The 16121-nt window shown below is 32.4% G+C and overlaps 1 protein-coding gene across 25 annotated transcripts in view; it reads left to right on the forward strand.

Annotated features, from left to right (window-relative positions):
- Positions 1–16121, forward strand: part of slo (calcium-activated potassium channel slo) — a 305693-nt gene that overhangs the window by 220547 nt on the left and 69025 nt on the right. For 3 of the 25 annotated variants that reach the window (XM_071595985.1, XM_071595994.1, XM_071596008.1), the window contains one exon: positions 15915–16020. The exons of the other annotated variants lie outside the window; for them this stretch is intronic. In XM_071595985.1, coding sequence (XP_071452086.1) covers positions 15915–16020 — 106 coding nt within the window. The remainder of the gene's footprint in view (positions 1–15914; positions 16021–16121) is intronic. 25 annotated transcript variants of the gene reach the window in all.

Below are 16121 nucleotides of genomic sequence, written 5' to 3' on the forward strand. Positions count from 1 at the left end.
AGGATCATATTGAGGAGAGGTTGTTGAACTTTGGACTGCAATCTGGAAAGGGCAATAAAGAAATGTAAGCCATGTAATTAATTATACAGTGGCTTTCAGTTCAGGATTCAACTCAGTTTGGAGATAGTTTTTTAATTGATTTTATGTTTTGAAATCATTATTCTGAGTGAAATCGAAACAAAGCTTATGCATTTCTTAAAACAATGTCACCTTCTAAGGTATTGAGTTTTAATTAAATTTTTTACTATCCACGCAAGGGGTAAATCAATTAATGTCGAAGATTGTAATGGTTTAGGGAATTCTGTAATATTTACTTAGTGATAATGGTATTTCTTGTAGTATTTTTGCTTAAAGTAACATGTACCATTTCAGGAACAGCTGCATTGGTCAGCTTATGTTGGCCATAGTTTCTTCACCATTCCAGGAGGAATTGTCAGGTGGAGTTGACATTTATTGATTTATGACGTGTACATAGAATCTCAGTGTAGATGGCATGGTCTGATTGAAGCAAATATCTAGCCCCACATACCCTATATATACTGGTCATAAATATCTGGAAGCCACTTTCACCTGATGATGCCTTCTGGAATGGATGAGAAAACATTGTCAACCCAAGCTCATTGATGCAGCTGTATGCGAAATGGAATATGTCACTTCAAGATTCTGCAGAAGTCCTGCAGACTGTTTTTATCTTATTTTGACTTTACCGAAAGATGGTGGAATTGCTCATTATTGTCCTTGATATTTATTTGGTGTATACTGATTTAATTAAAGTGAAGGTGGAAGAGGAAAATATGTTGAAGAATGTTGTGATTGATGGATGGCATAACCATAATTGAAGAGATGGAAGAAGATCTTGCAAGAATACTAGCGTGGAATGGAAGATAAAAAGAAACATTATGGTTTTAATTCAATATATAATTAAACCAAAGCACCGAAAGTCAGTCTTTGCAATAAGGCTAGGGTAAGATGCATTTAAACAAGAGAAGAACAAGTAGATGAGTTTTGCTATTTATGTTGTAGGATTACCATTGGCAGAAGTAGCAAGAGGAACTTATTAAACTGCACAGAGATGACAAAGAAGCTTTCTATCAGGAAAATAAACAAATAACAGCAAAAAATGCTAACTTAACCATAAGGAAGCAATTTGTGAAAGCTCATTTCAGGAATTAACTTTTCAATGGCTGTGGGACTGTGTTAAAATATTAAATTGCTTTTTAATTCTAATTAAATGAAATATGTCAATGGTGAGGATTAATAAAGTTAAAAAATCATGTGCAAAATGGTGGAAAGTAATGATTTTTATTAGTTTTTCCAAAATTCCATTGAATCAAAAATGCATTAAGTGTGATATCACAAGAGTAAAATTATCTCATTTGCAACATATTTCTTTGAGTAGCTTTCTTCTTCTTAATATGACTGGCTGATGAGTATCTATTTTTGCAGCTTCAGAGTGAAAGAACTTTGAAAGGTTTTAATTTTAAACTGTTCAGCAAACCTCTGGTAATACATATATTGTTCATTAATGATGTGGGGCAAAACTAACATTTTCATGAACTTTTTTCCCTTTGCAAAACTTTTTCATTAAAAATAAAACTTTAGTGAAAATAGAATATTGGATCAAATGCATAAATGTGGCTTATGATTGACTTGATGTTGCACTTGTCAAAGGTTAACTTCAGTACAATTTCAACACATCCTGCAGGCTGTCACATTTTGAATTTTTTGATTAAATGTTTCTCTGAAATATTGTGATTTATTAATTCCTTAAATGTTTTTTTGTGGATCCAGATGCCTATATGTTAAGTTATTAACCTTCTATTGTATTGAAACTTGTCAAAAATTATGTTGCATGATATGATTGCTTTGTTGAAATATTTCTGGAAACATTTTGCTTTCTGTATGTAAACATAATCATGCCTTTAAATACTGACTGTAGAGAGTCTACAAAACCAGTTCCTCATATTTTTTCAAATAAGGAAAAAATCTGAATATAAAGATAATATCAAATTTAGGTTCTAAATATAAGTCCCATGGAAGAAGTGAAGTGTGTGCACGTCTGGTTTTTGTCATTGCATTATTGTCCATCAATGATCCAATTTATTATTTGACTTTTATGGCCATGCGTGATTTGATAATTCCTGCTGCTACCTTTTTCAAGTGTTTCATATGCTTTAATGAACTGGTGGTATTCAAAAGTATTTAGCATGCTTAGTGTGAAATGTTTTCAGTTTTTGATGACTTGTAAAAAATTAATATTTTTTTAGATCATTCCAGATTGGAGATTTTCTTACAACAAGTTTACATTTTTCTTAATAAGTATTAAGTTTCCATATTTCTTATTTCTTCCCACTGATGAAAAGACATGATGTGATATAAAAATATCAAGTACTGAAAAAATTTTCTTGGCTTGTGTTTTTGGACAGTCGATCTCATGGTGTATTGCCTCATTGCAGTTGCCTCACCATAAAGTTTTACTGAATTCAACAGTGTACTCTTTATCAATTTTTGTTATTAGTACAAAACCGAACTGGGTTAATTACTCTATGGGTTACATCAAGCTTGAAAAAGTCTGTAAATAAAAAGCTCTGAAATTATTACAATCTAATGCACATATGGTGGATGACTCTATTGAAAGTTAGTGTCATTACATCTCCTGCAGTTTCTTGGAGCTTCTGACTAGTCTGAAAAAAGGCATTAAAATATTTTGAACTTAGGTCTTGAAATTGAAATCTCCCAAAACATGAATATTTGTTAATATTAATCTAACATTCCACTTGATGAAAATCTCAATATCAGCCATTTGGTCTGGTCGGCCTTGCTATGCATGGAAGAATTATATATTTGACTTCCATATGTTTTAATGATTTGCTTAAGGAGCAAATAGTGAATTAGATTATTATATAAATAATATTTGTTAATTGTATTTATCTTAAGTTTTATCCTAATTTTATGACAGATAAATTAATTTTATAACACACTATAAATAACAAAATATAAATAGTATTCATTATACATGATATTTTCCATAATTTTTTTCTTTTTAATTGTAAATTTTCCTCTAAATTTGATTGCAATGCATCACAAATGCTGAATCTACCACTGAATGCGAACTAATTAAAAAGCATAACAGTTTCAGGTTTAACTTTGAGGAATTCCTTCATGATGATGGTAAAAGAGAAACTTTGCACTTCCACATAAAGATTCAATATTTCACAACCATGGTTTGGTTGATAAAGATTTCTCGGGTCTTCCACTGGGTCAGGGGTTCCATGTTGGCCGACATTTCGATGCCCGATTTGTGCATCATCCTCAGGGATGATGCACGAGTCCCTGAGGATGATTCACGAGTCAGGCATCGAAACATCGGCCAATGTGAAACCCCTGACCCGGTGGAAGACCTGAGAAAACTTCATCAAGCAAACACGCCGGGAAAGTAACAGATGGTTTGGATGCTGCACATAATCATCAGGTGACACATAAAAGAATTTTCAACTTATATGGCCTGGCTCCAAGAGGAATTAAGGGAGAGTGGCTGAGTTGAGTGCAGGAGCAACAACCTATAAGTGGACTAGGGGAGGGGGAAGGTATGTATTGGAAGTCTTCTAGCTCAAATTTATGGAAGTTAATATTAATTAAATGAAGAACACAATGTAATACTCCACCATTCTTAGAAATAGCAGTGAAAAAAAACACATTTTGTTCAACATAAATTAGGTGGGTGTATTTCTGCAATGGTTTCACCTTCATTAAGGGACAGTTGATGGTCATCACTAACTTGTTGGGGGTGAGGTTGGTGTGGAAAGATATTGGAATCTTTTAGGAATTTTAGGAGGGGGGGAACGAAAGAGGTATATTATTTTGTTGACCATCTCAAAACTGTCAGACTGAAGGGGTTGCTAAATTTCTAACTCCTCCAAAACATTTTACTTTCATCCTTTCATTTATGTTTGAAGAATGTCTGGTGTGAAGTTACTGGTATGATTCTTTTCCAAGAGGTGTTTGGTGAATTGGGATGTGTTGTCTTTCTTTTTGAAGCATGATCAGTGTTCTTTAATCCTAATATTGTATGTCCTCCCTGTCTGTCCAATGTAGATGGCGTTGCAGTCCGTACAATTGAGTTCATAAACCCTGCTTTGTTGCATTGTGTCAATTTTGTCTTAGGGTGAACCCATTATGTTTTTTAAATTGTGTGTGCTGTCAAATGCTGTCTTGATTTTTTTTTGGAGAATTTCTAAGAATGGCAGAGTGTTACATTGTGGTCTTCATCTAATGATCATTTAATGAACTTAAACTTCCACAAATCTGAGCCAGAAACCTTCCCATACATACTCTCCCCCTCCCCTAGCCCACCTATAGGTTGTTGCACCTACATGCAACTCAACCACTCTCCCTTACTCCCCCTTTCTTCCTCCCCTCTTGGAGCCAGGCTATACAAGTTGAAAAATTTTGTATGTATGTCAACTGATGATGATGCGCAGCATCAAAACCATGGTCGTGAAATATTAAATCTTTATGTGGAAGTGCAAAGTTTCTTTTTCTACCTTCATCATTTAAAAGTTTAAATGATTTCATAATAATGAAGTTGTGATGTGCTATAATGCACATATTATACAATGAGGCAATTGAGTGGAATTGGTTTCCATTATTTAGCATTGAAGTGGTGAATTTCTTAATAGAATTTCCTTACAAAAATTGAAAGCTTGGAGAACCTAGGAAATTCATTAATATTGAATTGTGGCAAATTTGTTTAAGTTTAACAGAATGCTGATGTTTAAAAAGGTTGAAATTACTCAAAAGATTTGTGGAAGATTTTTAGCTTAATTTAGCCAAGATATTTGGCATCTCCAATAAAAAGACCTTCTTGTACTCCTTTCCACCTTAATACTAGTTAAATTGGTTTTTAAAGGTATATATTTGAAGGGCTGTCACCTCCCTGATAAAATGAGAATAGTTGTAGAGGAAAATGGAGGATTTTCATATGAAAAGGAAAGACAGCCATTAATAAAGATCTGAAAGTTACTTTTCCCTAAAATATTGCAGTCCACCTTATATTCTCTTGATGTAGCATTTTGATTATAGATTTCCCTCATCAACTAGCTTTATTTACCCTTGGTTATCCTCAATTATCATTTTACCTAACAGTCTTCTCAACCATGGGTATTTCTTTTGCAGAAACATAGTTTATGACCATAAAAATGTAAAGTGAAATTTTCTCTTATTTTCTACCTTGAATTTTTTCAAACTCTGCAGTTGCACTAAATTTTGTTAAACTATGATAAATCTATGTAAAAATTCCACCAGTTTCTATTTCACCTTCTAGTACTGGATACTCACAAAATGCATCATTTTATGAATACTGTTTGATCCAAATGAGGATAATTTACTGCCAATCATCAGGCTGCTAAGTCAGTGAAAAATGCTAATTTATTTTCCCACTAAGCATTTTCCTCAACTGAAAGTTACAGGAAGGTTTTGATGAGATAGTGAATACTTGGCAGTTTCCTCTGTTCAAAGTATAGGAGTAAATTTCCTGCAGGGGGTTGAAATATAGTTCCAAAGCTTTGATTTGGGATGTGTGTAGTTTCTACTTTTTTAACTTAATGTGCATAGAATGCATTCCTATTTCTTACATGCTATCATTTTCTTGTGCTACACAAATTTGCATAGAGAAAAGACCTTCAAAACCCATTCTTTTGCTAAATGAAGTATGACTGTATGTCATTCATTTTTACAGCAAGTCGTTTCTACTAAGTAAGCACATTTAGTTGCAGAACTTCAGGGCAGATGGAGGCAATCACTGCCTTTCACATGTCCATTGTCTATCATTTGTTATGAGCACATTCCTATATCTTACCAGATATCCCTATTGAAGAGTGGGAAGGCATTATTGCTTTAATGTACTATCACTAAATTTAGTAAAAGCAAAGGAACACATGTTTATTCTATACCTACGTGAAGAATAACCTCCTAATTTTTTTTTGTCATACGATGTTTTTTTATAAACTTAATCATCAAGGTATGAAGCGAATGGTAACTACGGCCATATGAATATTATGAGAAGAGTCAACCCCAGCCGTACTCTTGTGTACAGCTGGGGTTGACTCTTCTCATAATACTAATCATCAAGGTTGATGAGGAATACCTTTATGTCCATTAGCAGGTCCTGTAACCATTGACATAACACGTTGATGCTATGATATCAAAAGCTTTCCACTTTTGAATCAATAAAATGTAAACTAACTAATACAATCATCATTAAAACTTGTTCAACCTCTAATGAGCATATAATATTTTCCACGTTAAAATGAATATGCATCTCAATTATCTTAAATAATAAAACAGGAACAAGCAATACTTTTCATACTCATCCTAATTTCTAAAAGATATAAAACTTCCACAAAAGATTATACTATCATTTGAGCAACCTTCTAATGATATGAAAAAGAAATAAAAGTAGTTTCCCTTATTTTGCACTATTTTATGGCTTTTAGATTATTTTTCCGGTGATATTTCTAACAGACACTTCATGAAGCTGCCAAAATAATTTACAAGGTATTTTAAATGCAATTAGGGAAAAAAATTAAGAGAGAAGATTTTGTTTCTCAGAGACATATGGAAAAACCACAACTTACATTGCACATCTTTGAATCCAGACCTTTAACTTTTTTTTCATAGTTCCATCATTTTTCAATGTCATTTTACTATTTCAAAAACTTTTTTATGCATGAATATAGTTTTTTCTATGCTGCGGTCATAGTAATACCAATTTGGCCTAGCAATTTTCTATTGTTTTCTATATTTCATAGCTATATAATTTGCAAAAGTGCTCTGTTTTCCAATGATTTTGAGATTTCATATTTTCCTTCCACTGTAAAGTTATTCTTTGATCTACATAAGTCTTTTTCATGCACTGATTATTTGATTATTAATAAATACTTGAATGATATCAATCTAATATCTATCTATAGTAGGTATCAAATAGTCTCCAGCCAAATGTGTTTTCTATGAGTTATCCCCCAAATGAAGTAATGTATTTTTTTAATGCCAATTATTAGAGAGCAGTCAAAATTGAATAATCTTAATTTGTTTTGCAATCCAAAATGAGCTTTCAAAGACAATAGAGTGTCTTCACTGCTATTTTGATGCCAAGCCATTGCAGCAATGAAAAAATCATATAATGAACATCAGTCTTGATTGTGCCTGTTCTGTCTTTGTATTTTCATGTCTTGGTCTACTCATGTCTAGGCTTGTTGGTACCCATTGGCATACTTTGTTAACACAGAAATAGTAATTAAATAGGAATTACCTGACCCAAATCAGCCCTCCAATAACTTCTTAAGCAAAGGGGATGTACTCTAGGGAATATATTAAATTATATCCCAAATGCTCGAATTAAAAAAAATCGACTTTGAATAATGAATTAGATGATAATGGTGCTGCTCTTGTCTAATTTGCAGCATTAAAACAATTAAAAATGGCCAAACAAGCTATTATCATTCAAGTATTTCCTCATTTGCTAAACATCTAAGGCCCACTAGTAGTGCTATAGCAGAAAAATTGCTTAATAAAAAATTTAAGTTTTGGAGGAAAATAATGCCTTCCTGGGGTTTGGATATCAAAAATGGTAATGTAAAACTATCAGGAATGAAGAAACATGAGAGCAAATGTATTTTGTGGTAAGGAAGAAATGGAATCAGAAGCATTACCTCCAGGCAACAATTGAAGCCAAAATATTGTACATTTTTGGCATTCAGAACTCGCATGTGTAGCAATGTTTCACTAATTTTAAATATTTTTTAGCTGTGATTCTAAGGTGCTACCTTGTATCAATTGGGCACCCAGCTCCCTTTTAGCAGTGAGCTACTGTTGTTGAAAGATCTGTATAGTTTACAGTTTGAAGAAAAGCAAGTTAAATCAATAGATCAGCCCTTTAATATTTTACCTCTTGCAAGTTTCATTGTTATTAGAGTTGTTTACATTTTTAAATTATTAGTATAACAAAGTTCACCATAATATCAAAATTTACTTAAATTATACTTAGTCAAGCAAGAATTGAATTAAATATTTATAATTTGTTGAAATAAGTGTCAGCTATCAATGGTATAATAAATTGTGTTTATTTTTCCTTATCTAATTCAACATATTTTCACATTCATTGAAGTTAACAAAATTGACACTACTAAAGGGTACCTTCACAGCCGCACAAGTCATAAAAGCCTTCACCATTTATGGATTTAGCTCTCTCAGATCCAACTCTATAAATTCCGTAGAAAGAAAAGGAAGTTTTGTCTGATTGTGAACCTTCTTTATCATTAATTGCATTCATTTTATTAAATTGACTCATAAGGACTTGATTGTAATCTTTTGGACCAAGTCTATCTAATCTACTAGTGCACAACCCTACCGCACCTCTGCCACACGAGCCAATCACATAGCAAACAGTAAATTACGATGGACAACTTACAACATTGCGGCTTAAAAAATATATAGGTATAAATAGTTCAAATTAGCCTGAGGGTATGCCATTCTAAAGTGTGGTAACAATAAAAGTATAATATGCATCAGCTATTTGTGATTAGTCATAGTTATTTACTCATTTTAGTGAAACAAAAATGGCACCGGCTTGAACTAAATACAGGTAATTAAAAATTGGAGGAGGAATAAAGATAAGAATAAGACATGACTGGAAATTCACAGGGAAGAAATTTGTCTTTGATACTGAATGAAAAATTTGCTCCCTATGTTTTTTCCCAGAGAATAGTCATATAATATACTTTTAGCGCCAGCCTCCTTTCCCTGGAATACCTGAAAAATGCCAGGGCTGTTTTGATGAGTGTGTAGGTTTGCATAACATGCAAAATGAAGACCTATCTCACAATTATTCATATTCTATGGCTTCTTTTTGCTTGACTTTCCCTATTTCACTCCTTACTGCAAACACAACTGTCATCTTTTTTTCAGGTACTTTTCTGAATGGCTTCTTTTCTTTTCTGGCATGTTCCTCCGATTTACCACATTTATTATTTTTCTCTATTAGCCATTCATTTCCAAGATCTTCAACAATGCTAACAGTAAAATGCAAATGTCATCAGGATTTTCTCAGATGAGACATTTTCTTTGTAAACTAGAAAACTGATCAGGATCAGTCATGCAAATATGTTGAAAAATATTTCTCAGTCCATGTCTCATGAATGTGTACAGCATTATGTCAGATGCCTTGATTCCATCCATCTAATCATTATAAGATTGCATAATTGATGGTTTTGCTAACATATTATTCTTAGATCTATGTTTGACTGAGTGTTTATCGTTTTCTCCTTTGGAAATGGTTGATAATAAGATCCCTGGAAAACGTGAATTCTTCTCGCCCAAAGCAGCAGTGAGAATAGGGCCTTGGCAGAATAACATCTTAACTCCTACCACTAATTTTTCTGTCAGTTGTTTGGGTAAAAATTTTCTACTTTTATGAATGGTACCAGCAACATAACAACCTAGCTGATGCAAGTGTTATGCCAGTGGTGCAGACATGAAAAACATTACCGATGGAAATATGATAATCTTTTCTTAGTTAGTCCCCCAATTTCAATAATTTCATCGCTACACTTTATGCTAGAACATTTTTTGGTTTCAGTTCATCTACTTCACACTTTGCTCCTCTTTGTATAGAAAATGCCAAATGATAGTTGATGACAGAGTCACACAATATCCAACATTTTATTCTCCACAAATTGCGGTGCTTATTTGGTAGATACTGCAAGAGTTGTGTGTGGTTCTTTGTTTCAATCAAGCTCTCATCAACACTCCACTACATATGCAGAGTATAATAGTATCTGAATCAGATATTAACATGATCAACAAGAGGTTGCATTTTGGTACATGGATCATATCCAGGTCCAGCAAGATTCTCTATATCGGCTAGGTGGATAAATTTTAAGATCATTTGGAAGCAGATTCTTGGAAAAATTTCATGGAACTATGGGAGACATTGGAATTTGTGAGAAAACCAGTTTGAAGCTATTGTTGGTCGCCTAATTACACCCATATTTATAATGCGAGCAATGAAGAGCCTTTCAGTTCAAATAAGTTATGTTTGTTCATTTACGTGAACAAGATTCCAGAGATACATTTGTGCATGACAACATTATTTGCATATGAATTTGTTTCCTTTGCCAATGTTTTCCAAAGTCCATTAAAAAAAATAGATAAAAGTAACTGATCAGAGCTGCAGTAGAAGGAGGTGCATGCTTTGGTCCTGGTAGCTCTTAATGCACATGGTGGGATTTGGGAGGGTTATCTTTGTTCTTGATTGCTGCCCTCCAAATATCTTCCTGGGAATCAGCTGCTACTTCTCCTCTACCTAAATCGTCAAACAGGGAACTCTAGAGAGGGATATTCTTTTTTTATGATACAGTAAGTCCAAAAGAATGAATAATTGAGTAATCATTGTCACTGCTAGTCTTTCCTAAGTAACAATAAAAGGGCTACTTCAGAGAATCCCATACCAGAGCAAAGATAAAATGTTTCATTTCTATTAAAATGAATTATCATGTATCATCCGAAAAGTGTTTAGAACAAGATGGATGAGGGAAATAGTGCTTGCTACAAAGACTAGAAGTAATATATAGATGAGTTTGTAAGTAATACAGACATATATGATATAATATAAGCTTACATATAAGCTTACATTGATATGGCATCTGCTAAGTAGGGAAAGAAGACATGTTCCAATGCAGAAAACTCATTATATTCAAGTAATCGAAGTGTGAGCATATATTTCATTTTCATCATGAAAATTTGTCTGCAATGATAAGAAGGCATGACATATACTCAAACATTGTACACAGAGGCATTGTGACGCACAGAAAAGTAAAGGTGCCAGCAAAAAACATCTGGCTGATAGATCAGCCCGTGGCATGTTACGCACACACCCCACTGGCCGATAGATCTGGCTGGCACTAAAAGGGTTAAATAATAATATAAACCTCTTCAATATTAATGAGAAATATTTCCCATGTCTTCACAATCTTTCTCCACTTGAGATACAATTAGGGAAATTCCTTGTGACAATAGAAAGTTCAAAGGAAGTTTAGAAAAGTGAATCTTATTTTATTCCAATGCTAATCAATATTTTTACTTCACAAGTGTTATCACTCAAGCTTATTAAAATAAATGGACCTTAAATGCTATTTCTATTTAAAATCATGGCTTGCACAGTACTTTGGGGACAAGAAGTCCCAGAATGTCTAAAATGGTTAACTCACCTCTAGGTTTCCAACATTTTTCAGTTTATCTAATTTGTATCAGTCATGAGTTTTTACAGTATTCTGAGCTCATCAGTTTTGTTAATTTTTGTGATATTAGGCAAAATTGTTAGCATTGAAATTTTGTAAAAATGTTAATTTTCCATTCTTTCATGCTTGAAAGCTGCTTGCATGTCATTTAATTTGCTGTTGTTATTTTTCAGGTTTTGATAGTAATTATTATTTGCATGATAATAATTTAGAATTTGTGTTATACCTATTGTTCTATGTGCTTTCATTGATGGCCAGCAAAAATATTAAAGTTAAACATTTCACTGTTGATGTTCTTAATTTTCCTTTCAATAAAGAAGATAGAAATATACTTTTAAAATATCTAGGAAAAGTTTTGTGCCAGTTAGACATCCAGTCTGACTGATTCATGATTTATATTTTGTTACTTTTCAACCCAGGTGAAACCATGATAATTTTTTTCTTGCTAGTTTTGGTAAACTTTTATGCATATAATAACTTTAATTATGACTTAAGTTTGCTTAGTAATAATTATCATTTTCCAAATATATGTTTAGATTATTTTAATATATTATTCACTTTGAAGTCCCTGTTTTAAAATTATGAAACCATAGCGGGTACTTGTGTTTCTAAGATCTATATTCCTGCTGATAAGAAAAGTAACTTTTGACTCTTCTCACTATCATTTCAATCACTATCTTGTCTGCAGCTCTCTACAAAGTTTGATAATATTAGTATGTATGTAGGAGAAGAAATGAACTCACAATAGATTAAATCACAGAGAAATACTTATTTTTTTATTCATGGCCCTAGACATCCAACTGATTAATGTATTTACTCAGAATGCCATCACAACGAAAAATAGTTTTAACTTATTTCATTTCATGTTCAAAAGTATTTTTTTCATTTGAGAATTCTCAGAATCCTCAAACAGGTTGCATGATTTGCGCTGATTGCACTAGAGTTGTTTTAAGTATTAGCTCTTTAATATATTTATTCAGCTATCCAAGAGTGGATGTCGAATTATTCCTTATAAATAATATAGCATGGCATCTAGTACTTTTATGTTAACTTCATCAAAGTATTGCATATTTATTTTCAAATATACCTGAGTTAATAATTTTATTATTTCAGTCTTAGTTAACAGTTTGTAACCTAGTTAACTTTAGTTAACTTATTTAACCGCCTTTGTAAGATACGAACCTATTCAAGAGGTTATTAAGCCCAACCATTGTGTAATAGATGTAATTTTGCTTAAATTTTACTTTAATTGTGCTTACAAAGCTTTAAGTTTTAACTTATTTTAAGCTCTATTTTTGCTGTTAGTTTTTATTGTTCTGATTTATTTTATAAGGTTGCAGACATTTCACTAGAGCCCAACACATGTAACTTAAAATGGTATTTAAGGGAAAGAAAGTAGAAGGGGAAATTTTCAAAGAGATTAAAGTTCAAGATGAAGTCATTTTACGAAATGTAAGTGAAGCAACCTGAAATTTTAAATAAATAATAGCATATTATATTTTTATCATTTGGTGTGATGTATAATCAACAATAGACATAGTTTGAGTAGAAACATAGACATTTTATATGCACTAATGAACAGACATTGCATTTAGGTGAAAATAGTGCCATCATCTAAGTCGAAGAATTTTTGTATGAAATTATAGGCTTGAGTGGTGAAAGTTTGCAAACATTAAAAAATATATAGATGACCATTTATAAATCATTTTATTTTTATTTTAGCAGGTCCTATTTCTAGCTGTCCCTATGGTAACTAGTTGAACAGTTTACACCCCAAGTTAGTGAAAGACTTTCATGACTCCAAGAATCAATGGAAACATAAATTTTTATTCCATTTCTTGTACCATAATGGTTCATATCTAATTAAACCTATTTAACTTGCTTTTTGTTGAGTGGCTACCTTTTTGATGCCTTTTAATGGAAAATATTCTTCACTTTAGATAACTAGTATTTTATGTAAAATTAAAAAGTTCGAACAATTATAAATAGGCAGAAGAATATTTTCACAAATCAGTTAAGATAACCCTTATTTTAATTTCACTAAATCACCTATGTATATTGGTCCAAAGGTTGTACACCCTTAACAGTGCCAATATTGGCTGTTTATTTACACCTATATTTACAAGAACAACAAATGCAAGTTAGTTGACAGGCATTATCTGGAGTACAGTTTACAAAATCACCAGTTAGCTCTAATTTTTTAATTGGACCTGCATAGCAGTATTTATTAAAATTTTCAGCTGTTTATAAAATATTTAAATTGCCATTGGGGGATGTCACAAAATGTTGCTATTTTAAGATCTATTCAATCCTTTAATAGCTTAATGTGCAATTTCAAAACCTGCATATTTCAAAAGGGTAAATGAGCACCTGCACCAAATTTTTCTAAAATTGAAGAACTAAAATGTGAGACCATATAAACCACCAGATAGGTTAGAGGATGGAAATAGAAAGGAATGAAAGCAGGACTAGTTTCTGGTTGAATCAGTTATTATTAATATTTACAAGGTGGGATTTAATGTTGCTGTCTTTGAACAGAGACAAATTCACTTACCAAGCTGGATAGCTATCCTGAAACTGATATCAGATGAGTTTTAAATCATCTTTCTGTCATGAAATCTTTAATCAAAAATACCTGAAATGGGAAGAGTATGTAATTATAATTGTAATTTTTATAACACTGCAGGTACAAAAACAAAACCAATGCAATAGTGATAGAAAATTGATACATTGGAATTGCTGTAAAAGCCAAGGGTTGATAATGTATCAGAGGCAAATCATTTTATATTTTCTTATCAATTTCGTTGATAAAATCTCATCAAACATTTCATTGATCTGGCAGTTCTTGCAGGACTATTAAAGGTGACGAAATTCTGTAACAAAAGATAAGTCCTCTGTAACAAGTCCTGCCAGTTCCATATCAAGCTATAACCAACTACGCTACCTATTTACCTTCAGAGTTCAAACTTAATAACAACTCCAAGAAAATATGTATCTCTTACTCAAAAATGTAAAGCATTGGAAGTCAAAGTAAACATGCCGAGACAACAATATTAAAAAAAGATTGAATAAAAATTGGACCCTTCAGAATGTAGAAACAAATGTGTAACTTGGATTTTTCTTTTATATAAAAATATGTCTCTTTCATTTCAGAGAAGTATTGGTCAAAATCTTTTCTGGTTAGTGTGCATGATATAAATCTGTTTTTTTTTTAAATTTCCTCATGTACAATATTTTTTCTTTTGACAATAACCTGGTTGATAACATTTAGATTCTGAGATGGATTCCATCCTGTACAGTAAAATATTTGTGAAGGTGGAGAGGTACTTAAATATCCTTAATGCCCTTACCTAATATCCTTAGAATGAGCATGCTAGTAGGTAGCCTGCCAGGCTAACTCAGCTAGTTTCATGTACAATCTCAGGTCTGTTTGGGACTTAGGAAAGGCATGATAAAAGAGATACCCTAAAATGTGGTAAACCTTAAGAGATAGGTTCTGTTATTAGAGGAGAAGTTATTTAATCAGTCCTTTTGATTGCTTTAAAATTATACCAGTTTGTGAATGATTAGTTATGAAAAGGAAATGTTTATTGTTTGATGTGGGCATTATGTCCAATTTAAAAATAAATCGTTGGTGATTGTGCTCAAGATTGCTGAAAGCCATTGATCTCATTTTATGTTTTTCCAGTGCAATATTAGTAAGTGTACACATCGAAGCTTTCTAGGTATATATAGCTGATAAATGGGAGATAGTGCTGATAGTTAAAGATATTTGGATAGATGCATTGCTTGAAATCATTTTTAAGTGGACACAGTGTGTAGTATGCATCTCATTAGGCATTGTATGGGTGCCCTTTTGAAGATTTATTTTTATGCTTTAAGCTGGAAAGTAATAATAGACTAGATTGATCAAAAGGATCTCACTTTCATACTGCATACATTTGAAAACTACTGTGGATCATACGTTTCACAAGCTTGATGACCCATTTTCACTGAATAAGTGAAATCCATGAAGTTTTTGCTTTCTTATTTAAATGTACTTATTCATTATTTTCATATTCATTTGTAGTTCCTGCTCTATTCTCGGCTTATCCTGATGACAGTATAAAAAAATTTTTAATTAGAAAAACTGGCTGTAGCATCGCACATCATCTAACTTTCATTTTTCTTTCATGCTTGCATTTCAGGTCATAAAATAGGTTTTCCTTAACATTTTTGAAGTGTTGCTGACATAAATGAAGTGCTCCAGAAGGCCTTTTTTTAAGATTTAATTTCTCTGATTTTTTAATTGTGGAAAGGGTTGAATTAGAAAGTAACTATTTGATTTGATGTTAATTGCATGGTTAGCAATTGCTGTGATGTGTTTTTCTTTTGTACTTTTCAATTGCCAAAACTAATATAGACTCAATTGAGAATAGTGATATAAGCTAAGTATTTTGTGGAATTATTGAGAATTATTTGTAACCAAAAGCTTCTTATTCTCTCAGCCAAAAAGTTAAGGGTTTTTAATTTTTCCAAAGAAGGTTGGTGGCCAACCACTTTGTGAGAAAGGACCTCATTCGCTGGTTTTCTACGATAATAGTCCTGTGATGTGGTCTGAGTGAATTAATTGCATTCCAGGAAAGAGCCAGATCTTGAGCTGGAGGGTCTTCTAAAACGGCACTACACCACGGTGGAGTTTTTTCAGGGATCAATGATGAATGCAGTAGATCTAGAAAGAGTTAAGGTAAACTCCCTTGGAATGCCATAGACTCAATTGATGATTTGGTTTTGTTTTATTTTCCCAATCGCACAGGTTATGGCCATGTCACCCAGGCTGATATCTTA

This window comes from Hetaerina americana, unplaced genomic scaffold (assembly GCF_022747635.1).
Source record: "Hetaerina americana unplaced genomic scaffold, ioHetAmer1.1.p SCAF_72, whole genome shotgun sequence".
NCBI classification, from domain to species: Eukaryota; Metazoa; Arthropoda; class Insecta; order Odonata; family Calopterygidae; genus Hetaerina; species Hetaerina americana.